Raw genomic sequence first — 25365 nt, 5'->3', positions numbered from 1 at the left:
GGTTGGGAGGGTGTTCTTCAGCTTGCAAGCCTCCCCCTTTTTCCTCCAAACATAACGATGGTCATTATGACCAAACAGTTTTATTTTTGTTTCATCAGACCGGAGGACATTTCTCCAAAAAGTACAATCTTCGTCCCCGTGTACAGTTTCAAACCGTAGTCTGGCTTTTTTATGGCGGTTTTGGAGCAGTGGCTTCTTCCTTGCTGAGCGGCCTCTCAGGTTGTCAATATAGGACTCGTTTTACTGTGGATATAGATACTTTTGTATCTGCTTCCTCCAGCATCTTCACAAGATCCTCTGCTGTTGTTCTGTGATTTATTTGCACTTTTCGCACCGAAGTACATTCATCTCTAGGACAGAACGCATTTCCTTCCTGAGCGGTATGATGGCTGCGTGGTCCCATGGTGTTTATACTTGCAAACTATTGTTTGTACAGATGAATATGGTACCTTCAAGCGTTTGGAAATTGCTCCCAAGGATGAACCAGACTTGTGGTCTCCTTTTTTTTCCTGAGGTCTTGGCTGATTTCCATTGATATAGTTTAAGAAATTTGTGGAGTGGTTGAAAATTGAATTTTAATGACTCTGACCTAAGTGTATGTAAACTTCCGACTTCAACTGTGTATGTAATAAATAAATACACACAATACTGTGAATAAAAGAAAACACTGATGATACCACAAACATGAGTCACGTAGCAAAAAAATGTAACTCCTTTATTTGGACTGTCTATCTGATCAATGCTCTATTTCAGATTATTCAAACAATGTGTGACAGTAAAAAAGTAGAGTGTGTAAGCATGGGATGCAAAATGTTCATTCATAAAACATTAGAAAAATGTTTGGGGAGTCCGAATTAAATATAAATTGTACAAGACAGAGATGCAAAAAAAAAAGCCTACAACGTACTGCTTATTTATTATGCCAGGCAGGGACATTGACCACGTCTGACAGACCACTGGAGAGAAGGAGTCTCATGTATGACAGGCTGGCTATGTACCTCATAATTCTGCGTGGCATGTGAAAATAAAGCCAGACTCATGAAGTGCACTTTCTAACCCATTTCACTGGAATGTAAACATGGGGGTAAACAAATTTCATGGCCAGTTGTTAGTGTTAGGCTAGACTCAAACTCACATATTATGGCTCAGATTGGCCATTTCATCCCTCTCTGCATCCTAAACCCCTGGCATGAACAGACTCAATTTAGCCTGGCCTAAAGAACTAAGCCTTTTCTACAAGTGGACTGGCTACCTCCTAAATGGAGGACTTACTTCGGGTGCCATTGTATGCATTGAGAGAAATTACAACCTGAGCCATATTACATGTAATGCTAGTATGAATGTATTATCAGTTTAATAGCTTAGATTGAGATCATTGGTTGCCTATCTGAATCTGAAATTTGTGAACATTTTTTTAAACCATTCGACTCTCTTAATGAGCATGAATCTATTCATAAAGTCAGATCTATCCAAGAGCCAGCTTAGAGGAAAACCATGACAACTAGGACACTACTCTGGCTCAATAGCCAATCAGAGAGAGAGAGGAAGCTGTCACTGCAATTCAGGTGATATCAACGGTCTATCAGCCTGCTGCATCTGACAGTTCAAACACAAGGCCAGGCAATATCAGTCTTCTCGTCATTCAAAAACTTCAGGAGCACAGAGCAGAGGGTACAACAACATACCCTCATACAGGTCTCACTCACTAGACACTAGTATCTAGTCTAGTGAGAATGATGATTACAGCAAGTAGATAAGCAGCTGAGGGGGTAAAAGGCATCTGTCATTCTCTACCCAGCTAGCTCACGTGTTAGAAGGCTTAGCTACGCGCTTTAGGCCTTACATATTGAGGAGACAGTATATTAATGAGCACTGAAGTGCCAACAGTCATTTTCAGACCCATCATTACACATCACAGAACATGAAATGGGCACTCCCAGAGGGAGGTAAACAGTGCTATTAGGAGGTATCAACATTGAACAGTCCCATCATCTCTGCTCTCTGGAGGATTTGTAGACATTGAGCACTACTGTGACTGTGCAACACTGCCCTCTCTCAATATCTACAACAATCGTTCAATTAGTGTGGGGGAAAACATGCAATTATAGGAAAAAAGGACAAGATATAAATATTAAGGGAGGGTAGTAAAAAAAAAAAGTGGAAAAGTCAAGCTTGTAAATAACCATGTTTACTAAACAAATAGACCAGCCATGGCTCTGCAGAAATAAAATGTGAATGGATATCCCTGCCTCGTGATGCAACCAAAAGGTGATCCAAACTTTAAGACCATATACATACATGCACCTCCGCTCTGCCACATTCAAAGACAGAGGTTGTATAGGAGTTTCTGATTCAACACTGATACCACAAAATAAATGTTAGGGTTTTACAATTGGAACACAAAGAGATCCAAACAGGACATATTTCAAGCACCTTAAAAAGTTAGCCAGAATAGATTCCCACCCTACGCTTTCTTACAGTTGCACCGGGGTCGGACAGGCTTCCTGTTTAGATTAAGACACCGCGGAGCCGGTGTGAGATGTTGCTTGGAAAACGTACCTCAATCCAGGGATGAGAAATGCGTTGTACACCGAATTGTCCCATTATCCCAACTGTTACACCGAGAATATTGAACAACTGCTAGTTTCATCCTCGTGGTAGGTAGCAGAAGCCACAGCAGCCAGTTTGGAATGGCAGTGTCAGCCAATCAGCTCCATTGTTGTTCAACGCGACATGCCAGTCCATAATGGCTGTTGTGGCTACGGAGGGCGAAAACGGCAGTTTACTTAAAAACTAGCAGTCGTTCAATATTCTAGATGTAACATTTGAGATAATGAGCCAATTCGGAGTACAAACGCATTTCTCATCCCTGGATTGAGGTACGTTTTCCGAGCCATAGATGTCTTAATCTGTCATCTTAAACTATAAGTAAGCGTAGGGTCAAATCTATTCTGGCTACTTAAAAATTATGATTCATCAAATCTCTACACTGGCCATGTTGAGGAGAGGGCAGGGTGAGGGGGTGGGTACTGGTTCATTCTGAGAGGCAGAGACAGCGCTTCCTTTGCATTTTTCAGAGCCAATCATAAATGGGACCTCAGGGTAGAAACGGAATTCATTAAGGTTCCTCACACAGCATAACATAGTGAGGTAACTACTTGAAAACAGATGTACCAACAGCTCCCCTCTTGGAATTGTTTTTTTTCTCCATTTTCTTTACCAATGCAATTTCTCACTCAGGCCCCACATAGAACAAACCTCATCAGCCCTTATTCAACCCTGTGGGGTTTGCCTCGGCGCTTAACTTGCAAATGAGATGCATCATCATTTTTGTAGTAGGGAACAAAATATCAATGCAGACAAGTTCCAGCCGACACGTTACCTTCAAACAATTACCATGTATACTGTCGCATTGGCCACTCCAAAAATCATTCTAACATAGGGATTCACACAGAGCCCTTCTCTTTGGCCTAGTAGAGGTGGAGAGGTGTCAGAGCCAGTAATACCCATGTTGGGGGTAAACCCATGCTGGGTACGTGAGGGGAATGAGCCAGGGTGTTGGGTGTTTCTACGTATAGGGCCTAACTAGCTCTGGCTGTAGCTGAGTAAGGTGGTTGTGTAGACTGCTGTAGATGTGTTTTAGGATCAGAACAGCGCTACAGGCTGGTCGTGTGTGATTAATCACTGTTCTAGTTCCCAATTCCACAGAGTGTGTGGGAGGCCAAGTGCCTTACTCCTGGTCGGGAGACCCTGGCGGTACAGTTACAGTATCTGGGGGTGAGAGGCGTGGCTCTGCGTGTTTCTGGGAGGAAAAGGGGAGAAACCTGTAATATAGAACACCCTTAAGACAGCACCAATCCTCCATTTTCCTCTCAAAGCTCAACAATCTGAGCCTCATTCTGCTCGTTTTAATGTCACAGTCCTGCAGAAGGCATTGAGCATGTTGCACAAGTAACCTCTTCTCCCTCCTGTAATATAATAGTCATCTGTATTCCATTTATAATAAACTTACTTAAGTATAATAAAGTAGAAAAATATCAGAGAACATTTACAGTTGTCGTTTTGTAGTGACCATTTTGCTTTGTTTTTTAAGCATATATTTTTGTGCTGGGCAAGAGAAACTGAACAGGCCTCAGTTGAAGTGAAGTGTCGGTTTGGTTTCTTCTTTTCACTGCTTTTATTTTCAAATTGTTGATGTTCGGTCAATTCCATCTACAGGAAGGAGGATTGGGAAGAAATGTATAATAGATACAAAATGTATTATTTTTTCATTTTGATTTCATATCGTAACTTTATTTCACTCTCTGCCAAATACAAACTATTCAACAAGATCAGAAAATTCCAATGAACCTAAATGTGGTTTTAAATATCAGTGTCATAACACTTCCAAGAAGTTGGATGTGGGAGTGTAAGACGTGTGTTTCGACTCACCTCCTAAGGCATGCTCTGTCATACTGAGGCACAGTGACTCCAGCGTGGGGTTGATCTCCAGGTCTGCACCTGGAACTTGGCATTCTGGGAGACGAGACACAGGTCACTCAGTTACCCCGCTTGTGTGTGTACTATATCTGGACCATAAATCACTTTTTTTTTTTTACTGACAGATGCATTAGATATGGAGCCGTGTGAATGCGGTTTGTAGGGCGATGTGTGTGGGATGTGTAAGCTGCCGTAAAATTGGGTTTAGAAGGCTGTGTGGGTGAAATGCATAAAGACCATGTATGATTGGGTTTGGAAGGAGATATCGCTGGGATATAAAAGGAAATGTGAATGAAGGTTGTAGTGACACATGCATGTGTATGTGTAAAAAGACAATGGGAATAGAGATTGAAGCAAGGTGTGACTAGTATGTGTAAAAGACAGTAGGAATAGAGATTGAAGCAAGGTGTGACTAGTATGTGTAAAAGACAGTAGGAATAGAGATTGAAGCAAGGTTTGACTAGTATGTGTAAAAGACAGTAGGAATAGAGATTGAAGCAAGGTGTGACTAGTATGTGTAAAAGACAGTAGGAATAGAGATTGAAGCAAGGTGTGACTAGTATGTGTAAAAGACAGTAGGAATAGAGATTGAAGCAAGGTGTGACTAGTATGTGTAAAAGACAGTAGGAATAGAGATTGAAGCAAGGTGTGACTAGTATGTGTAAAAGACAGTAGGAATAGAGATTGAAGCAAGGTGTGACTAGTATGTGTAAAAAGACAGTAGGAATAGAGATTGAAGCAAGGTGTGGATGGTATGTGTAAAAAGACAGTAGGAATAGAGATTGAAGCAAGGTGTGGATGGTATGTGTAAGACATTGTATATGATGTTTAGAAGAGGTTGTGGTAATGTTTGGGAAGGGGGTGCTATAGGATCCTACCGTGCTGCTGGAACAGGAGCATGGTTTGCGGGGAGGTGTGGACAGGGAGTGAGTGGGTTCGTTGCACGGAGCTGCGACTCTGGCTTGGCATGCTGTTGCTGCCCCCAGGGTTGGCAAACCACAGGTTCTACAGGGACAACAGAACGTCTCTTTTTATTTTTTTTTATTTTACCTTTATTTAACCAGGTAGGCTAGTTGAGAACAAGTTCTCATTTGCAACTGCGACCTGGCCAAGATAAGGCATAGCAGTGTGAACAGACAACACAGAGTTACACATGGAGTAAACAATTAACAAGTCAATAACACAGTAGAAAAAAGGGGAGTCTATATATACATTGTGTGCAAAAGGCATGAGAAGGTAGGCAAATAATTACAATTATGCAGATTAACACTGGAGTGATAAATGATCAGATGGTTATGTACAGGTAGAGATATTGGTGTGCAAAAGAGCAGAAAAATAAATAAAAACAGTATGGGGATGAGGTAGGTGAAAATGGGTGGGCTATTTACCAATAGACTATGTACAGCTGCAGCGATCGGTTAGCTGCTCAGATAGCAGATGTTTGAAGTTGGTGAGGGAGATAAAAGTCTCCAACTTCAGCGATTTTTGCAATTCGTTCCAGTCACAGGCAGCAGAGAACTGGAACGAAAGGCGGCCAAACGAGGTGTTGGCTTTAGGGATGATCAGTGAGATACACCTGCTGGAGCGCGTGCTACGGATGGGTGTTGCCATCGTAACCAGTGAACTGAGATAAGGCGGAGCTTTACCTAGCATGGACTTGTAGATGACCTGGAGCCAGTGGGTCTGGCGACGAATATGTAGCGAGGGCCAGCCGACTAGAGCATACAAGTCGCAGTGGTGGGTGGTATAAGGTGCTTTAGTGACAAAACGGATGGCACTGTGATAAACTGCATCCAGTTTGCTGAGTAGAGTGTTGGAAGCAATTTTGTAGATGACATCGCCGAAGTCGAGGATCGGTAGGATAGTCAGTTTTACTAGGGTAAGTTTGGCGGCGTGAGTGAAGGAGGCTTTGTTGCGGAATAGAAAGCCGACTCTTGATTTGATTTTCGATTGGAGATGTTTGATATGGGTCTGGAAGGAGAGTTTAGAGTCTAGCCAGACACCTAGGTACTTATAGATGTCCACATATTCAAGGTCGGAACCATCCAGGGTGGTGATGCTGGTCAGGCGTGCGGGTGCAGGCAGCAAACGGTTGAAAAGTATGCATTTGGTTTTACTAGCGTTTAAGAGCAGTTGGAGGCCACGGAAGGAGTGCTGTATGGCATTGAAGCTCGTTTGGAGGTTAGATAGCACAGTGTCCAAGGACGGGCCGGAAGTATATAGAATGGTGTCGTCTGCGTAGAGGTGGATCAGGGAATCGCCCGCAGCATGAGAAACATCATTGATATATACAGAGAAAAGAGTCGGCCCGAGAATTGAACCCTGTGGCACCCCCATAGAGACTGCCAGAGGACCGGACAGCATGCCCTCCGATTTGACACACTGAACTCTGTCTGCAAAGTAATTGGTGAACCAGGCAAGGCAGTCATCCGAAAAACCGAGGCTACTGAGTCTGCCGATAAGAATACGGTGATTGACAGAGTCGAAAGCCTTGGCAAGGTCTATGAAGACGGCTGCACAGTACTGTCTTTTATCGATGGCGGTTATGATATCGTTTAGTACCTTGAGCGTGGCTGAGGTACACCCGTGACCGGCTCGGAAACCAGATTGCACAGCGGAGAAGGTACGGTGGGATTCAAGATGGTCAGTGACCTGTTTGTTGACTTGGCTTTCGAAGACCTTAGATAGGCAGGGCAGGATGGATATAGGTCTGTAACAGTTTGGGTCCAGGGTGTCGCCCCCTTTGAAGAGGGGGATGACTGCGGCAGCTTTCCAATCCTTGGGGATCTCAGACGATATGAAAGAGAGGTTGAACAGGCTGGTAATAGGGGTTGCGACAATGGCGGCGGATAGTTTCAGGAATAGAGGGTCCAGATTGTCAAGCCCAGCTGATTTGTACGGGTCCAGGTTTTGCAGCTCTTTCAGAACATCTGCTATCTGGATTTGGGTAAAGGAGAACCTGGAGAGGCTTGGGCGAGTAGCTGCGGGGGGGGGGGGGGAGCTGTTGGCCGAGGTTGGAGTAGCCAGGCGGAAGGCATGGCCAGCCGTTGAGAAATGCTTGTTGAAGTTTTCGATAATCATGGATTTATCGGTGGTGACCGTGTTACCTAGCCTCAGTGCAGTGGGCAGCTGGGAGGAGGTGCTCTTGTTCTCCATGGACTTCAGTGTCCCAGAACTTTTTGGAGTTGGAGCTACAGGATGCAAACTTCTGCCTGAAGAAGTTGGCTTTAGCTTTCCTGACTGACTGTGTGTATTGGTTCCTGACTTCCCTGAACAGTTGCATATCGCGGGGACTATTCGATGTTAGTGCAGTCCGCCACAGGATGTTTTTGTGCTGGTCGAGGGCAGTCAGGTCTGGAGTGAACCAGGGGCTATATCTGTTCTTAGTTCTGCATTTTTTGAACGGAGCATGCTTATCTAAAATGGTGAGGAAGTTACTTTTAAAGAAAGACCAGGCATCCTCAACTGACGGGATGAGGTCAATGTCCTTCCAGGATACCCGGGCCAGGTCGATTAGAAAGGCCTGCTCACAGAAGTGTTTTAGGGAGCGTTTGACAGTGATGAGGGGTGGTCGTTTGACTGCGGCTCCGTAGCGGATACAGGCAATGAGGCAGTGATCGCTGAGATCCTGGTTGAAGACAGCGGAGGTGTATTTGGAGGGCCAGTTGGTCAGGATGACGTCAATGAGGGTGCCCTTGTTTACAGAGTTAGGGTTGTACCTGGTGGGTTCCTTGATGATTTGAGTGAGATTGAGGGCATCTAGCTTAGATTGTAGGACTGCCGGGGTGTTAAGCATATCCCAGTTTAGGTCACCTAACAGAACAAACTCTGAAGCTAGATGGGGGGCGATCAATTCACAAATGGTGTCCAGGGCACAGCTGGGAGCTGAGGGGGGTCGGTAGCAGGCGGCAACAGTGAGAGACTTATTTCTGGAGAGAGTAATTTTCAAAATTAGTAGTTCAAACTGTTTGGGTATGGACCTGGAAAGTATGACATTACTTTGCAGGCTATCTCTGCAGTAGACTGCAACTCCTCCCCCTTTGGCAGTTCTATCTTGACGGAAGATGTTATAGTTGGGTATGGAAATCTCAGAATTTTTGGTGGCCTTCCTGAGCCAGGATTCAGACACGGCAAGGACATCAGGGTTAGCAGAGTGTGCTAGAGCAGTGAGTAAGACAAACTTAGGGAGGAGGCTTCTGATGTTGACATGCATGAAACCAAGGCTTTTTCGATCACACAAACATTCGATCTCTCAACACAAACATGCCACTCATCCTATATGTTCTACACCGTGTTAGTCTTCCCAGCACGATGACTACAAAGAGACTCTTCCAGCTATGATAATGAACCAATGCATATCAAAATGCAGTGCCTAACCCAAGTGTTTCCCTGGGTATTGCATTGATTAAACTGTCAGCACTTTCTGTGGTTGCACTTGTTAATCTGTCAAAACAAATGTTGTCTAAGGAAAGTTCATCACCCTGTGGGTATAATAACGTGTAGATCAATAGAATAATGTTACATCTAATGTTGGCTAACTAGCTATAGCCCTCAATGAAAAAGACTTCTTAGAAAATAATTTATCTTGTGAATGAATCTGACTTTCCTATAAATGAAGATCAGTGGGTGTATCCCATGCCAACAGGCTATATGACATATGATCCCATCCTATGACTGACCTGTCTGCCCTGGCCTGGCAGTGTGGGGCTGGTGAGGGTGTGGCGTGGGGAGGCAACCCCAATGCCAACTGGACTCAGGAGCCCCATGCGCCCGGCAGGGAGGCCACGAGGGGGCATCTGGAATGCCCTCTGCCCCCTACGTGCCAGACCCCCAGCACTCACAGAGCCTGCTGTGGGGAGGGAGTTGGAACCATATGCCCAGCTAGAGGAGGCAGAGAGAAAAGTCATAAGACAGAGCCCTGGGGGAAATCCAGCTAGAGGAGGCAGAGAGAAAAGTCATAAGACAGAGCCCTGGGGGAAATCCAGCTAGAGGAGGCAGAGAGAGAGAACCTGGACAAACTGCATACTAAAGTAGCAGAGAGAGAGAGAACCTGGACAAACTGCATACTAAAGTAGCAGAGAGAGCATGGCACAAAAACTCAGCTGCCATGACAGGAGAGTGATAGATTAAAAGGAGAAAAGAAGTTCAGTGGTCTTACCCTTTCTGTCGGTACACAGGCATGTCCAGCATGGCTTTCCTTGGGAACAAGCGGAGCAGCTTGAGAACCTGCTGCTTCCAGGAGACCAGCCTCTTCCTCTGAGTCTCTGTGAAAGCCTGAGAGACGGAGACAAGAGAAAACGGTAAGAGACAGACAGAGATAGTGATAGAGAGAGGGTGAGCGAGAGAGAGGTAAAAGAGGGAGAGGTAAGAGAGTGAGCGGTAGAGAGAGCACATAGCAGCAAAAAACACAAAACAAAAAACCCATTCCATTACCTTCTTAGTGCAGTGAAAGTTATCTTTACAACATACCGTTGAGAGTAGCATTACGTGTTGTTACACGTTGTTTGCCGCCTTGTCACATTTTAAACTACCAGCTGGCTGAATGTGACAAAGTTTAAATGTATTTATTTTCTAGATGTGGTTTTGCGCAGTCTCACCTCATGTGTCAGACATTTCTCAATGAGCTGCAGGTAACAGCTGATATTCTCCTCGTCCGGCCTGGACACCAGTAGCTGAGTGCACACTGCAACACATGGACAGGAGGTTCACACAATGCAACACAACACCCACACACACAAACCCTCCAACACTAATTCCAAACAAAACACACATCTCACACCCACAACAACCAAGAGCAACATTTGTCCAAATGGAAAGTATTCAGACTCCTTGACTTTTTCCACATTTTGTTACGTTACAGCCTTATTCTAAAATGTTTTTTCCCCCTCAATCTAAACAAAATACCCCATAATGACAAAGCAAAAACAGGTTTAGAAATCTTAGCAAAATTATGAAGACACACACCCTCCCACAAAAAAATATTACCTTTACATACAGTTGAAGTAGGAAGTTTTTCCAACCACTCCACAAATGTATTGTTAACGAACTATAGTTTCGATTAGGACATCTACTTTATGCATGACACAAGTCATTTTTCAAACAATTGTTTACAGACAGATTATTTCACTATCACAATTCCAGTGGGTCAGAAGTTTACATACACTAAGTTGACTGTGCCTTTAAAAGCTTCTGATAGGCTAATCGACATCATTTGAGACAATTGGAGGTGAACTTGTGGATGCATTTCAAGGCCTACCATCAAACTCAGTGCCTCTTTGCTTGACATCATGGGAAAATCAAAAGAAATCAGCCAAGACCTCAGAAAAAACATTGTAGACCTCCACAAGTCTGGTTCATCCTTGGGAGCAATTTCCAAACGCCTGAAGGTACCATGTTCATCTGTACAAACAATAGTACGCAAGTATAAACACCATGGGATCACGCAGCCGTCACACCGCTCAGGAAGGAGATGCGTTCTGTCTCCTAGAGATGAACGTACGTTGGTGCGAAAAATGCACATCAATCCCAGAACAACAGCAAAGGACCTTGTGACGATGCTGGAGGGAACCGGTACAAAAGTATCTATATCTGACAGAACCTGAAAGGCCGCTCAGCAAGGAAGAAGCCACTGCTCCAAAACCGCCATAAAAAAGCCAGACTACGGTTTGAAACTGCACATGGGGACGAAGATTGTACTTTTTGGAGAAATGTCCTCTGGTCTGATGAAACAAAAATGGAACTGTTTGGTATTAATGACCATTGTTATGTTTGGAGGAAAAGGGGGAGACTTGCAAGCCGAGGAACACCCTCCCAACCGTGAAGCACAGGGGTGACAGCATCATGTTGTGGGGGTGCTTTGCTCCAGGAGGGACTGGTACACATCACAAAATAGATGGCATCATGAGGAAAGAAAATATGTGGATTTGTTGAAGAAACACCTCAAGACATGACTCAGGAAGTTAAAGATTGGTCGCAAATAGGTCTTCCAAATGGACAATGATCCCAAGCATACTCACAAAGTTATGGCAAAATGGCTTAAGGACAACAAAGTCAAGGTATTGGGGTGGCCATCACAAAGCCCTGACCTCAATCCTATAGAAGATTTGTGGGCAGAACTGAAAAAGCATGTGCGAGCAAGGAGCCCTACAAACCTGACTCTGTTACACCAGCTCTTGTCAGGAGGAATGGGCCAAAATTCACCCAACTTATTGTGGGAAGCTTGTGGAATGCTACCCGAAACATTTGATCAAAGTTAAACTATTTAAAGGCAATGCTACCAAATACTAATTGAGCGTATGTAAACTTCTGACCGACTGGGAATGTGATGAAAGAAATAAAAACTGAAATAAATAATTCTCTCTACTATTATTCTGACATTTCACATTCTTAAAATAAAGTGGTGTTCCTAGCTGACCTAAGACAAGGAATTTTTACTAGGATTAAATGTCAGGAATTCTGAAAAACTGAGTTTAAATGTATTTGGCCAAGGTGTATGTAAACTTCCGACTTCAACTGTAAGTAGTCAGACCCTTTCCTCAGTACTTTGTTGAAGCACCTTTGGCAGCGATTACAGCCTCGAGTCTTCTTGGGTATGACTCTACAAGCTTGGCACACCTGTATTTGGGGAGTTTCTTCCATTCTTCTCTGCAGATGCTCTCAAGCTCTGTCAGGTTGGATGGGAAGCGTCGCTGCAAAGCTATTTTCTCCAGAGATGTTCGAGTCCGGGCTCTGGCTGGGCCACTCAACGACATTCAGAGACTTGTCCCGAAGCCACTCCTGCGTTGTCTTGGCTGTGTGCTTAGGGTTGTTGTCCTGTTGGAAGGTGAACCTTCGCCCCAAGTATGAGGTCTTGAGCGCTCTGGAGCAAGTTTTCATCAAGGATCTCTGTACTTTGCACCGTTCCTTTTCCCCCCTCAATCCTGACTAGACTCCCAGTCGTTGCCGCTGAAAAACATCCCCACAGCATGATGCTGCCACCACCATGCTTCACCATAGGGATTGTGCCTGGTTTCCTCCAGATGTGACACGTGGCATTCAGGACAAAGAGTTCAATCTTGGTTTCATCAGACCAGAGAATCTTGTTTGTCATGGTCAGAGTCTTTTAGGTGCCTTTTGGCAAACTCAAAGCAGGCTGTCATGTGCCTTTTACTGAGGAGTGTCTTCCGTATGGCCACTCTACCATAAAGGCCTGATTGGTGGAGTGGTGCAGAGATGGTTGTCCTTTTGGAAATTTCTCCCATCTCCACAGAGGAGCTCTGTCAGACTGACCATCAGGTTCTTGGTCACCTCCCTGACCAAGGCCCTTCTCTCCCAATTGCTCAGTTTGGCCAGGCTGCCAGCTCTAGGAAGAGTCTTGGTTGTTCTATACTTCTTCCATTTAAGAATGATGGAAGCCAATGTGTTCTTGGGGACCGTTAATGCTGCAGACATTTTTTGGAACCCTTCTCCAGATCTGTCCCTCAAAACAATCCTGTCTCAGAGCTCTACGGACAATTCCTCCAACTTCATGGCTTAGTTTTTGCTCTGACATGCACTCTCAACTGTGGGACCTTATATAGACAGGTGTGTGCCTTTCCAAATCATGTTCAATCAATTCAATTTACCATAGGTCGACTCCAATCAAGCTGTAGAAACATCTCAAGGAAGATCAATGGCAACAGGATGCACCTGAGCTCAACTTCGAGTCTCATAACAAAGGGTCTGAATACTTATGTAAATAAGGTGTATGTTTCTTTATTTTTAATATAGTTGCTAAAACGTATAAAACCTATTTTCGCTTTGGGCTATTGTGTGTAGATTGATGAGGAACATTTTTATTTAATCAATTTTAGAATAAGGATGTAACGTAACAAAATGTGGAACAGTCAAGGGGTCTGAATACTTTCTGAATGCACTGTACAGTCGTGGGAAAAGATTTGAGAATGACACAAATATTAATTTTCACAAAGTCTGCTGCCTCAGTTTGTATGATGGCAATTTGCATATACTCCAGAATGTTATGAGTGATCAGATTAATTGCAATTCATTATAAAGTCCCTCTTTGCCATGCAAATTAACTGAATCCCCAAAAAACATTTCCACTGCATTTCAGCCCTGCCACACATCATGTCAGTGATTCTCTCGTTAACACAGGTGTGAGTGTTGACGAGGCCAAGGCTGGAGATCACTCTGTCATGCTGATTGAGTTCGAATAACAGAATGGAAGCTTCAAAAGGAGGGTGGTGCTTGGAATCATTATTATTCCTCTGTCAACCATGGTTATCTGCAAGGAAACACATGTTGTCATCATTTCTTTGAACAAAAAGGGCTTCACAGGCAAGGATATTGCTGCCAGTAAGATTGCACCTAAATCAACCATTTATCAGATCATCAACAACTTCAAGGAGAGCGGTTCAATTGTTGTGAAGGCTTCAGGGCACCCAAGAAAGTCCAGCAAGCGCCAGGACCGTCTCCTAAATTTGATTCAGCTGCGGGATCGGGGCACCACCATCACCACCAGAGCATGCTCAGGAGTGGCAGCAGGCAGATGTGAGTGCATCTGCAGGCACAGTGAGGCGAAGACTTTTGGAGGATGGCCTAGTGTCAAAAATGGCAGCAAAGAATCCACTTCTCTCCAGGAAAAACATCAGGGACAGACTGATATTCTGCAAAAGGTACAGGGATTGGACTGCTGAGGACTGGGGTAAAGTAATTTTCTCTGATGAATCCCCTTTCCGATTGTTTGGGGCAGCCGGAAAAATGCTTGTCCGGAGAAGACAAGGTGAACACTACCATCAGTCCTGTGTCATGCCAACAGTATCCTGAGCATCCGGAGATCATTCATGTGTGAGGTTGCTTCTCAGCCAAGGGAGTGGGCTCACTCACAATTTTGCCTAAGAACACAGCCATGAATAAAGAATGGTAACAACACATACTCCGAGAGCAACTTCTCCCAACCATCCAGGAAGTTTGGTGACGAACAATGCCTTTTCCAGCATGATGGAGCACCTTGCCATAAGGCATAAGTGATAACTAAGTGGCTCGGGGAACAAAACATCGATATTTTGGGTCCATGGCCAGGAAACTCCCCAGACCATAATCCCATTGAGAACTTGTGGTCAATCTTCAAGAGGCGGGTGGAAAAACAAAAACCCACAAATTCTGACAAACTCCAAGCATCGATTATGCAAGAATGGGCTGCCATCAGTCAGGATGTGGCCCAGAAGTTCATTGACAGCATGCCAGGGCGGATTGCAGAGGTCTTGAAAAAGAAGGGTCAACACTGCAAATATTGACTCTTTGCATCATCTTCATGTAATTGTCAATAAAAGCCTTTGACACTTATGAAATGCTTGTAATTATACTTCAGTATTCCATAGTAACATCTGACAAAAGACACTGAAGCAGCAAACTTTGTGGAAATGAATATGTGTCATTCTCAAAACTTTTGGCCATGACTGTCCACGTACTCAGCCCTGTAAAAGCCTTTTTCCTCTCTTACCTTTACCCATGACACGCGTGAACTGCCCAGCAATGTCGCCGTCTGAGATGGGTGTGGCTGAGGACTCTCCGTCACAGGGAGGGGGGTTGTGGGGCTGGAAGCCCTCCTGGGCCAGGTCCTTGTCCTCCCCAGGGTTGGTGTGGTCTGAGGGGGATCCACTCCCCTCCATATCTCTGTGGGAAACATTGGGAGGGCTGTAGCTGTAGACCTTGATAGGGGTGGTGATAATCTGCTGTAGTTCCTGTAGGGCGTTACGCAGGTTGCCCCCCTCCAATATATCCTGTTGGATCAATCATAGCATTATCTTATTAGCAAAGCGGTCTTGAAGTGTGACAGGAAATTTTCACGGAACTTGCTGGTTAACTTTTAATTGAAAGAAAATGTGAGTCGTATCATATCTAAAATATTGGTGATAATTCTCCATATAAGCCACAGGGATCCAAATGGAAACTAACAGTTAAGTTGTTCAGAACAGCATGCCTATCATGAGATAAAAGTGAATCTGAACTGCTTTTAAAATAATAGTGATGACAGTATGTGATTTACCTTCTCTAAAGACTTGAGAACGCTTGGCCTCTCCCGTAGCTTCTGGACACTCAGGGCTATCTTGTGCCGCGCACCTTTGGTCACATTCTGGAAGACGACGAAGAGTTAACAAAAGGAGGAATCATTGCTCACAGAAACATGGACATCCAGATATCCAGTTACTAAATAACACTTCTGATCACCATCTGTTTCATTAAAGCTATGGAGCAGAGCCAAGACGTTTATCTGTGCTGGGGAGGCTGTGTATAACTGTATAACTCTATGCAGCGATGATTAATTTCATGGCTCATTGAGGTATCACTATGCTGGACAAAAAGTGGGCCGTATCTATTCAACACTGATGAGGAGGGCAGGGGAAAGAGAGGACTAACGAGAGAAGCTGACCAACCTGTGACAAACGATGACAAACCTGTGACTCCAGGTGGTGCTCTGTCAGAATCATCATCTCCTCATAAGTCATCTGGGAGAAAAGTGCTGCGTACTTATGAAGACGGAGGCTCTTCAGCCACATGGGCACATCTGAAACAGAAAGTACAAAAACAACATGCTCAGAAGTTATTCTTCTCCTGCTGAGTCCTTGTAACTCTAGTCCATGAACAATGAGAAAGATAGAACTCTAACGAATATTATTCAACAGGTGGGTCTAATCCTGAATGCTGATTGGTTAAAACAGCATTCCAGGCAGTGTCTATTCCACAAGTCACCACCGGCTAAAATCTATGACATCAAAATGCCGATTTACTCTGTTCCACCTGACTAATCCAATGTGTCATCAGCCCAGCCAGGCAACTTAGAAACTTGATCTCCACTATAAAAAGTATCAAGACCTTATCTCACATTTCTTTAAGACTAACGTAGTTTTCCACAGCGGAGATTTGTAGAAACATTGCTGTCTGTCTCTCCGACATTTACGACATTGTTTCAATATTCAAATTGAATCTCCTGTTGTCCCATAGTAATGAACGAGTCGGGAGTCGACGAGACAGACAGGCAGAGTTTCTCAGCCAGTCGAAATGATGAATTAGCTGGCATCATTTTTATGGATATATACAAAAGAATGTCAATTGAAAAAAGGTAAAACAAAACACAGCTAATTTGCAGTCTTTTCAGCTTCAGCTTGAAGTGATGGTGTTACTGTAGCTGTGTTGTTAGCTAGCTCCTCTGAACAGTGTCCTGACGAGTAAGCACATTTTCTATGCCAGGTGAAATTGTGCCTCATTAGCTCATTGTTATGGATACAGTGCATTGCGAAAGTATTCGGCCCCCTTGAACTTTGCGACCTTTTGCCACATTTCAGGCTTCAAACATAAAGATATAAAACATAAAGATATAAAAATCAACAACAAGTGGGACACAATCATGAAGTGGAACGACATTTATTGGATATTTCAAACTTTTTTAACAAATCAAAAACTGCAAAATTGGGCGTGCAAAATTATTCAGCCCCTTTACTTTCAGTGCAGCAAACTCTCTCCAGAAGTTCAGTGAGGATCTCTGAATGATCCAATGTTGACCTAAATGACTAATGATGATAAATACAATCCACCTGTGTGTAATCAAGTCTCCGTATAAATGCACCTGCACTGTGATAGTCTCAGTGGTCCGTTAAAAGCGCAGAGAGCATCATGAAGAACAAGGAACACACCAGACAGGTCCGAGATACTGTTGTGAAGAAGTTTAAAGCCGGATTTGGATACAAAAAGATTTCCCAAGCTTTAAACATCCCAAGGAGCACTGTGCAAGCGATAATATTGAAATGGAAGGAGTATCAGACCACTGCAAATCTACCAAGACCTGGCCGTCCCTCTAAACTTTCAGCTCATACAAGGAGAAGACTGATCAGAGATGCAGCCAAGAGGCCCATGATCACTCTGGATGAACTGCAGAGATCTACAGCTGAGGTGGGAGACTCTGTCCATAGGACAACAATCAGTCGTATATTGCACAAATCTGGCCTTTATGGAAGAGTGGCAAGAAGAAAGCCATTTCTTAAAGATATCCATAAAAAGTGTTGTTTAAAGTTTGCCACAAGCCACCTGGGAGACACACCAAACATGTGGAAGAAGGTGCTCTGGTCAGATGAAACCAAAATTGAACTTTTTGGCAACAATGCAAAACGTTATGTTTGGCGTAAAAGCAACACAGCTCATCACCCTGAACACACCATCCCCACTGTCAAACATGGTGGTGGCAACATCATGGTTTGGGCCTGCTTTTCTTCAGCAGGGACAGGGAAGATGGTTAAAATTGATGGGAAGATGGATGGAGCCAAATACAGGACCATTCTGGAAGAAAACCTGATGGAGTCTGCAAAAGACCTGAGACTGGGACGGAGATCCAAAACATAAAGCAAAATCTACAATGGAATGGTTCAAAAATAAACATATCCAGGTGTTAGAATGGCCAAGTCAAAGTCCAGACCTGAATCCAATCGAGAATCTGTGGAAAGAACTGAAAACTGCTGTTCACAAATGCTCTCCATCCAACCTCACTGAGCTCGAGCTGTTTTGCAAGGAGGAATGGGAAAAAATGTCAGTCTCTCGATGTGCAAAACTGATAGAGACATACCGCAAGCGACTTACAGCTGTAATCGCAGCAAAAGGTGGCGCTACAAAGTATTAACTTAAGGGGGCTGAATAATTTTGCACGCCCAATTTTGCAGTTTTTGATTTGTTAAAAAAAGTTTGAAATATCCAATAAATGTCGTTCCACTTCATGATTGTGTCCCACTTGTTGTTGATTCTTCACAAAAAAAATACAGTTTTATATCTTTATGTTTGAAGCCTGAAATGTGGCAAAAGTTTGCAAAGGCACTGTATATCCAAATAAATGGCACTATTAAACAGCTTAAACAAATGCAAATACTTTGCTGTTATTCTGGCTGACTATGTTAGCCGTAGTTGGCTAGCTAGCAAGCAAGGGATAAATACGTTGCCAGCCAGTATGGCAATGGAACATTTAGAACGAACGACTGGGTCGCGTCCATTGATACAGAACAAAAAGACTGAATGACTGGGTCGCGTCTTCAGCAACCATAGATTTGTGTCGGGACTATATATTGTGGAAGGATGAAATAGTATGAATAAATTAATCAAAATAATGTTTTTCATGAAAATATGTCACTCATTATTTGAATCAACTTGAGACACTCATTATTTGAATATGTTGGTAACACGTTGTATAAAAGTGATAATGCCCTCAAAGCCGGTGTTTGGAGACTAACAACACCTGTGCCAATATATCCTCCAAACACCGGCTTCTCAGGTATTATCACTTAAATAGATACTGCTCTGGAATGCTTGACGTATCCGTGCAGTGCATGTCAACATAAACACTTTAGATGTATTAGTTGGAGAACGCTGTCCTACTTCATTTTCATGGACATCTGGAGCACACGCAAACAAAAAAAACTGAAACATGAGAGGAGACCAAAAAAATAACATCCCACTGACTGGGCAATTCAACCATCGCTAAGTGCAGTAGCCATTGGCATGTCATGGCTTTTGTTGTTGGTATTTCACTCTGGCAATGTGACCGACCCTGGCCTGTTGTTGGCTTTGAACCCCTGGCGTATTATGGTTGACCTGACCTTTCATGCCACTGCCATCCTCCTGGAAGGTGTTTCTGGAGCCCTGGTCCTCAGTCTGCTCGCTGCCTGAGGATGCCACACTACTCTGGGGGGACAGGGGGGCATGGTCAAAGGCCTGTCGCCCCCCCAGGTCATCCTGGCTCAGCCAATCTGCGCCACAGACCTGGGAATTGGAGGGGATTAGGGACGAGGACCTCTTCAGAGGACTGGGCTGGCCCATCTGACCCATGCCTGGCAGGGGACACAGTAGGGTCAGGATGTTAGAGACAATCACAGTAAACCATCCCTTTAATGAAGGCTAGGCCTAAACAGAGAGATTCTTTAGATGTGACAATCATTACAAAGATCACAGACTAAATAGTTGATTAATAGCATGATTACATAACCACATGAAGAAAAAGTTGTATTGTATCTCGGTTATGTTTAGCATATTCCTATTCACCCCAACAACACGTCCTTGCTCTCCCTCAGTCTGTCTTGGTAAGAGATGTGAACCACTGACCTGCGTTGTTGCTATTTATGGGTGAGGGCATCCCACCCTGGAAAGACATGTGTCCGTTCTGCCCTGCAGGGGAGGAGCTAGAGGAGGGGGGCTTGTCCAGCCAGCCATGGCCAGGGTCCAGGACCTCTGCTGAGCCCGGCCACTCATCTGAGCCCTGGCGGGGGTGGTAGGGGCCAGAGGGGGGCCGGGAGGGTGCAGGGTAGCCGCTGGAGAGGTGCTCCTCCAGGTGGTTGAGCCACATGGCCAACGAGGTGCGGTCGTCCAGGGTGGTGGCCGGGTGGATGAGGGCGTAGGACAGCAGCTGTCTACTCTCTTCCACAAACAGACTGCTCTCGATGGTGTGGCTCAGCACCTTCTGCAGCAGCTTCATGTACTCACACTTGGCCTCGCTGTTGCGGGGCTGCAGCAGGGGCAGGTGGGACAGCAGCAGGGACACCGCCTTTTCCATGGGTTCCAGGTGCCACTGGCTCACAATGTCTGGAGAGGTGAAGGACAGAGGGGCAATTGTTTACAAGTAAAATACATTTTTACAGGTTGTAGGTCTTTTTGTTACATGGTTTTTACACCATAAGATAGGGTATACCGGTAATACAATATGACTAATCCAATAGGGTTTCAAATGTGTTCTTCAGAAATCTGCAGTTATTAGCTACCTGCATTGTTGGCCTCAGCCTCCAGGATGTGGATCTCAGTGCAGTCTGCCAGCCAGTGCTCCAGGCAGATGTGCAGGAAGCGGGCCTGGGTACGAGATGCTCTCTTCAGCAGGGACAACAGCGCCACCGTCTGCTCACACTCGTTCCAGCCCTTGAACCAGTCCGTCAGGATGCCCACCTGGTCTCGGAACATCATGGCGCGTTGCCAACAGGAAGGGGGGCAGGAATATGTGGGTGGAGGTTAGGGGGAAGACTGCTTGCTCACACACAGGTTCACTCTGGCCCCGCTCAGTGGCTGCTTTTACACAACAGTCCTGGGATCCCCTCAAAGTGGAGAGAGGGGCCCTCACATGGTTCAGATGCAGGAGATGGGGGTGCTGAGGGGAGGGCTGGGAGAGGGTGTGTTAAATCCAGCTGGCTGTGTCTTAGACAGGAGGGTTCTCTCTCAGGTGCATCAGTATCAGCATCATCCAAATCCTAACAAATCAACGGAAAGGAAAACTACATAAGATACACTGAACAAAAATATAAACATGTAAAATGTTGGTCCCATGTTTCATGAGCTTTAATAAAGATCCCAGAAATTGTTCATACTCACAAAAAGAGTATTTCTCTCAGATTGTGCACACATTTGTTTACATTCCTGTTAATGAGCATTTGTCCTTTGCCAAGATAATCCACCCACCTGACCGGTGTGGCATATAAAGAATCTGATTAAACAGCATGATCATTACACTGGTGCACCTTGTGCTGGGGACAATGAAAGGCCACTAAAAATGTGCAGTTGTCACAACACAATGCCACAGATGTCTCAAGTTGATTGACATGCAGACTGCAGGAATGTCTACCAGAGCTGTTGGTGCCAGAGAATTTAATGTTCATTTCTCTATCATAAGCCACCTCCAACGTTGTTTTAGAGAATTTGGCAGTACGTCCAACCAGCCTCACAACTGCAGCCCACATGTATGGTGTCTTGTGGGCAAGCGGTTTGCTGTCAACATTGTGAACAGAGTGCCTCATGGTGGCGGTGGGGTTATGGTATAGGCTGGCATTAGCTACGGACAACGAACACAATGCTAAAAAAAAAAATACAGTAATGAGATCCTGAGGCCCATTTTTTAAAAGGTATCTGTGACCAACAGATGCCCATCTAAATTCAGTCATGTGAAATCCATATATTAGAGCCTAGTAATTGTATTTCAATTGACTGATTTCCTCATATGAACTGTAACTCAGTAAAATCTTAGAAATTGCATGTTGCGTTTCTATTTTTGTTCAGTATAATTTAACTAGGAATTTGATGCTAGTACTGAACCCTGATCATGACGATGAAATCCCAATACCAGAAATGCTGTTCATGCAATAAATTGAACTAACCAATATTAACATGGTGGCATGACTACTATAGACCACAGGCTTATGCAGGACAGTCTGGGCAGTCTACAGTTGTGGACAGGTGTCTTTTATACTGATAACAAGTTCAAACAGGTGCCATTAATACAGTTAACGGGTGGAGGACAGAGGAGCCTCTTAAAGAAGAAGTTACAGATCTGTGAGAGCCAGAAATCTTGCTTGTTTGTAGGTGACCAAATACTTATTTTCCACCATAATTTGCAAATACATTTATTAAAAATCCTACAATGTGATTTTCTGGATTTTTTTCTTCTCATTTTGTCTGTCATAGTTGAAGTGTACCTATGATGAACATTACAGGCCTCTCATCTTTTTAAGTGGGAGAACTTGCACAATTGGTGGCTGACTAAATACTTTTTTGCCCCACTATGTTTTTTTTATTATTCAGTACATGAGAATTTTTGCGCAAATGTGAGTGCACTAATGTGAGTGCACTCATGTGCACTAAGTCATCACGCACAGCCTTTCATCCACAAGTCAGTTTTGATGGAAACAAACTGGTGGGAAAAAGTGCATATTTTTTATGCATAATTTATAATATTCACATGAAAATCTGTCACAAATTGGATGGAAGCCTAGCTACTGTTCACTTTAAAATGTATGTCAAACAAAAAACAATGATTGCAAAGTAAAACAAAACATACACAATGACTACTTTAACAATTTCAACAGAAAATGTTACTAAAACACAATTACTTGACGAATAGAATGACGGCACAAACAGTCATTATGTTAACAAATGTTGCATATGCACTATTCTTCATCAAAAGAAACTGCGGCCCTCTCGTGACAGCGAAGATTAAAAAAAAAAAGAAAGAAGTTGAAAAGTACATTTCCTGCAATTCTGTACATTTTTCCATGGGGCATAGAGAAAAAGATGCCATTTCAAAGCAAGTTTGTTGCAATCCTACACATTTTGCCATGCGGCACAAAGAAGGTTTAGCAATTTTATAACTTGTGTCATGCAATTCTACTTATTATGCCCTAGGGCAGAGAGAAAAATGAGCAGTTTTACAACTAACTCACTGCAATTCTAAACATGTTGCCATAGGGTGGAGGCAAATGTTTGCTGTTTTTAATATGATAACTAATGGGCCCTACCCCGGTCGGTATTTCGACAACGCTTACTACAAGTTTAGATAGCTAGCCACTAGACTAATTTACCAATCTAAAAACATTTTGTTGACATGGGCGGGCTAATTGAGTGACTGCTGATGCACAACCAAATTTCAAAATTGCACCTTGTGAATTATATTATTCTTCCAACAGTAAGTTGAGACCCCGACTGAGTAACTAATTGTATTTTATTATTTTAATTGGTCTGCAGGCCTACAAACAGGGGGGGCCATGCGCACCAGTTGCCCATCCCTGATCTAGGCTACACGTGAGCCAACAGCTCGCAGAAGGCGCTATTAGCTAGAGTGCACGTGCCAATACCAGAGTGGGCACATGCTATATAAAGCATAACAAATTTGTGAGGAAAATAATCAGTAAAGTTGAAAATATGATGGAAACACATTTATCTTGTATTTTTTATTCCTTACATGAAAAAAAATAACTTTTGTGGTAAAATTATGTGCACTACCTCATCACGTACTGCTTTCAAATTGACAACAAGTCAATTTGATGGAAACATCTGGTAAAATGTGCATAGTTTTTAATGCTCATTTTAGAATATTCACATGAAACTTTTGCCAATTGGATGGAAACCTAGCTAGTGTCACTCTGTTACCGTGGAATTGCCAGAGTAAAGATGGTCTCTGTACAACATGCTAATATTTAGGCCAGCTAATCATAATGCAGGATAATCAGCTTCATGGTGCAGTGAAAGTAGAGCACATTATTGCCAGCATCATCACTTCAGCATCAACACAGAGAACTTCCATGCAGTATGCATGCACATTTCTATTGACCATTCAGCCAACATATGTGAATGTTTGATAAAGCCAACATCTAGGCCTAACTGCCCAGTCAATGCATGAGTTTGTTTGACTTGAAGCAAAAAACAAAGACTACATTATCTCCTTGCAATCTACATGACTGTTATATAGTCTTAGAACAATAAATACTAAGTGATGACTTGCAATAGAGCTTGTTACAGGGTAAAGTAATGGTGTCACAGGTTGCCAATAGGCCATGGCATGATCAATCAAATCTGAAACAGTCATCCAACCATCCCAGTATTGCAATACCACCTTAAATTGTGGGTATAGAACTTGCAATGCCTAGTTGTTATGTTTCATTTACATAAATAGAACTAGCCTGGTCTAATAGGCTAGACTTAACATAGTAAACTTAAATCCGGGCACTCAAACTACCATAATATGTTATGTTTGGTATGGTTACACCATACAGATGTTAACGTATGGTAAAAACGAAAGTAGGGTGGTTGTCGTGGGGTGGGCGTATAACGAGAACGTCTAGCAACCCAAAGGTTACAAGTTGGAATCTCTTCTCTGACAACTTTTTAGCTACTTTGTAACTACTTAGCTAACCCTTCCCCTAACCTTAACCCTTTAACTAACTCCTAAACCCTAGCTAACGTTAGCCACCTAACCAGAATTCATAAGATATTGTACGTTTTTGCAAATTCGTAAAATATATACGAATTGTAATTCGTAACGTATCATACGAAATGGATGTTAGACATCCACAAATTAATACATACCATACGAAACGTGACATATCATACTAAATGGAGTGTCTCGGATTTACGTACAGAATAATACGTACGAATAAGCGTTGAGACCAGCCAGCATCCTATAGATATTTGTCCGTTTTAAAAAACAGAACGTAACGTTAGTAGCTAAATTCTGGCCAGGATGGTCTGTATTAGTAGTAACTTGCTAACAAATATAAGGGGTATGTTATTCTAACTAGGCTAACGTTCGCGTAAGACAGTCCAGAAACAAGGGCCTGTCTACAGAGCTAACGTTACTCATCTACGTTAGCTAGTTTGTTGGTAGACGTAGCAAGTTTGCCAGTAACTATGTCAAACGTAGCTAGCTAACGTCAACTAGCAGCCTTACCTATGCAAGTTAGCTTGCTAGCTACGTTTGACCAGGTCATACGTGTAGCTAGCTAAGCTAGTTGGTCAGAAAACGTAAAAACAAACCTGTGTGACAACGGTGACGTTTCCAGGGTACGGCTTTTGCCAGGGTGTATTTGATGGGCTGGGGGGCAGTCAGCTAGCTAAAAAACTAGCACCAGGCCTTCACCGTGTAAATTGATGGGGGATTCAGGAATGGTAACGTTACTGTTTTTCAGTAGCGACGTTGCTGTTGGAATGTCTCTCTATTTTTCATCTCGTAAAACGACATTTGAGTCCTCGCGTTGCAAAGGTCCTCCATGGTCCATTTAGAAAAAAACACGTCAGATTACTTACATTATATCCACATCCCATTCTCCAACCTCTAGCGGTTGGTTTGTTTACCTTCTTTGTAAATTGTCACTTGTTAGCTAAAGTAGCAGGCAGCTATTGCTTCATTTATAAACGCTGGATGAGACGAAGATTTCGATCCAACAGTTGTCGTTGGTTGCTTTGAAAATAATGATTTTCTGATTATTTCAAAGATAACATTTAAAACAGTCTAGCTATGTACAACATGTTTATTTGAACACAGATAAATAGGGAAAGTACGCTTGGCTCAATCTAGCTAGCCAACTTCGATTCAGATTTGACGCAACGTCGGAGACCAACGTA

At 43.5% G+C, this 25365-nt stretch overlaps 1 protein-coding gene across 2 annotated transcripts; it reads right to left on the bottom strand.

The window, feature by feature from the left end:
• Nucleotides 1-683: 683 nt before the first annotated feature.
• Nucleotides 684-25335, bottom strand: LOC139386171 (protein Smaug homolog 2-like). 2 transcript variants are annotated; one of them, XM_071131640.1, is made up of 13 exons: nt 24778-25335; nt 20250-20726; nt 19597-20073; nt 19095-19325; nt 15894-16024; nt 15506-15592; nt 14960-15239; nt 10077-10162; nt 9638-9753; nt 9159-9360; nt 5358-5484; nt 4432-4515; nt 684-4212 (listed from the first exon to the last, which is right to left on the bottom strand). In XM_071131640.1, exons 2-13 carry the CDS (start codon nt 20443-20445, stop codon nt 4184-4186), a joined length of 2046 nt encoding a protein of 681 aa, XP_070987741.1. In that variant the 5' UTR covers nt 20446-20726; nt 24778-25335; the 3' UTR covers nt 684-4183. The 2 variants fall into 2 exon arrangements, with proteins under 2 accessions (XP_070987741.1, XP_070987742.1); XM_071131641.1 differs by having other exon boundaries at nt 15915-16024.
• Nucleotides 25336-25365: the final 30 nt, after the last annotated feature.

Source organism: Oncorhynchus clarkii, chromosome 27 (genome assembly GCF_045791955.1).
Source record: "Oncorhynchus clarkii lewisi isolate Uvic-CL-2024 chromosome 27, UVic_Ocla_1.0, whole genome shotgun sequence".
NCBI lineage: Eukaryota > Metazoa > Chordata > Actinopteri > Salmoniformes > Salmonidae > Oncorhynchus > Oncorhynchus clarkii.
The sequence above is the reverse complement of the archived record's forward strand: the minus strand, read 5'-3'. Positions and strand labels throughout refer to the sequence as shown.

Excerpts from the sequence above, each read along its gene's own strand:
- LOC139386171 (XM_071131640.1), bottom strand. The coding sequence starts at position 20,445 with ATGATGTTCCGAGACCAGGTGGGCATCCTGACGGACTGGTTCAAGGGC. Across the intron at positions 20,074-20,249 it reads GGCTGAGGCCAACAATGCAG|ACATTGTGAGCCAGTGGCAC; the intron begins GTAGCTAATAAC and ends TCACCTCTCCAG. Across the intron at positions 9,361-9,637 it reads CCTGTGTACCGACAGAAAGG|CTGGGCATATGGTTCCAACT; the intron begins GTAAGACCACTG and ends TGCCTCCTCTAG.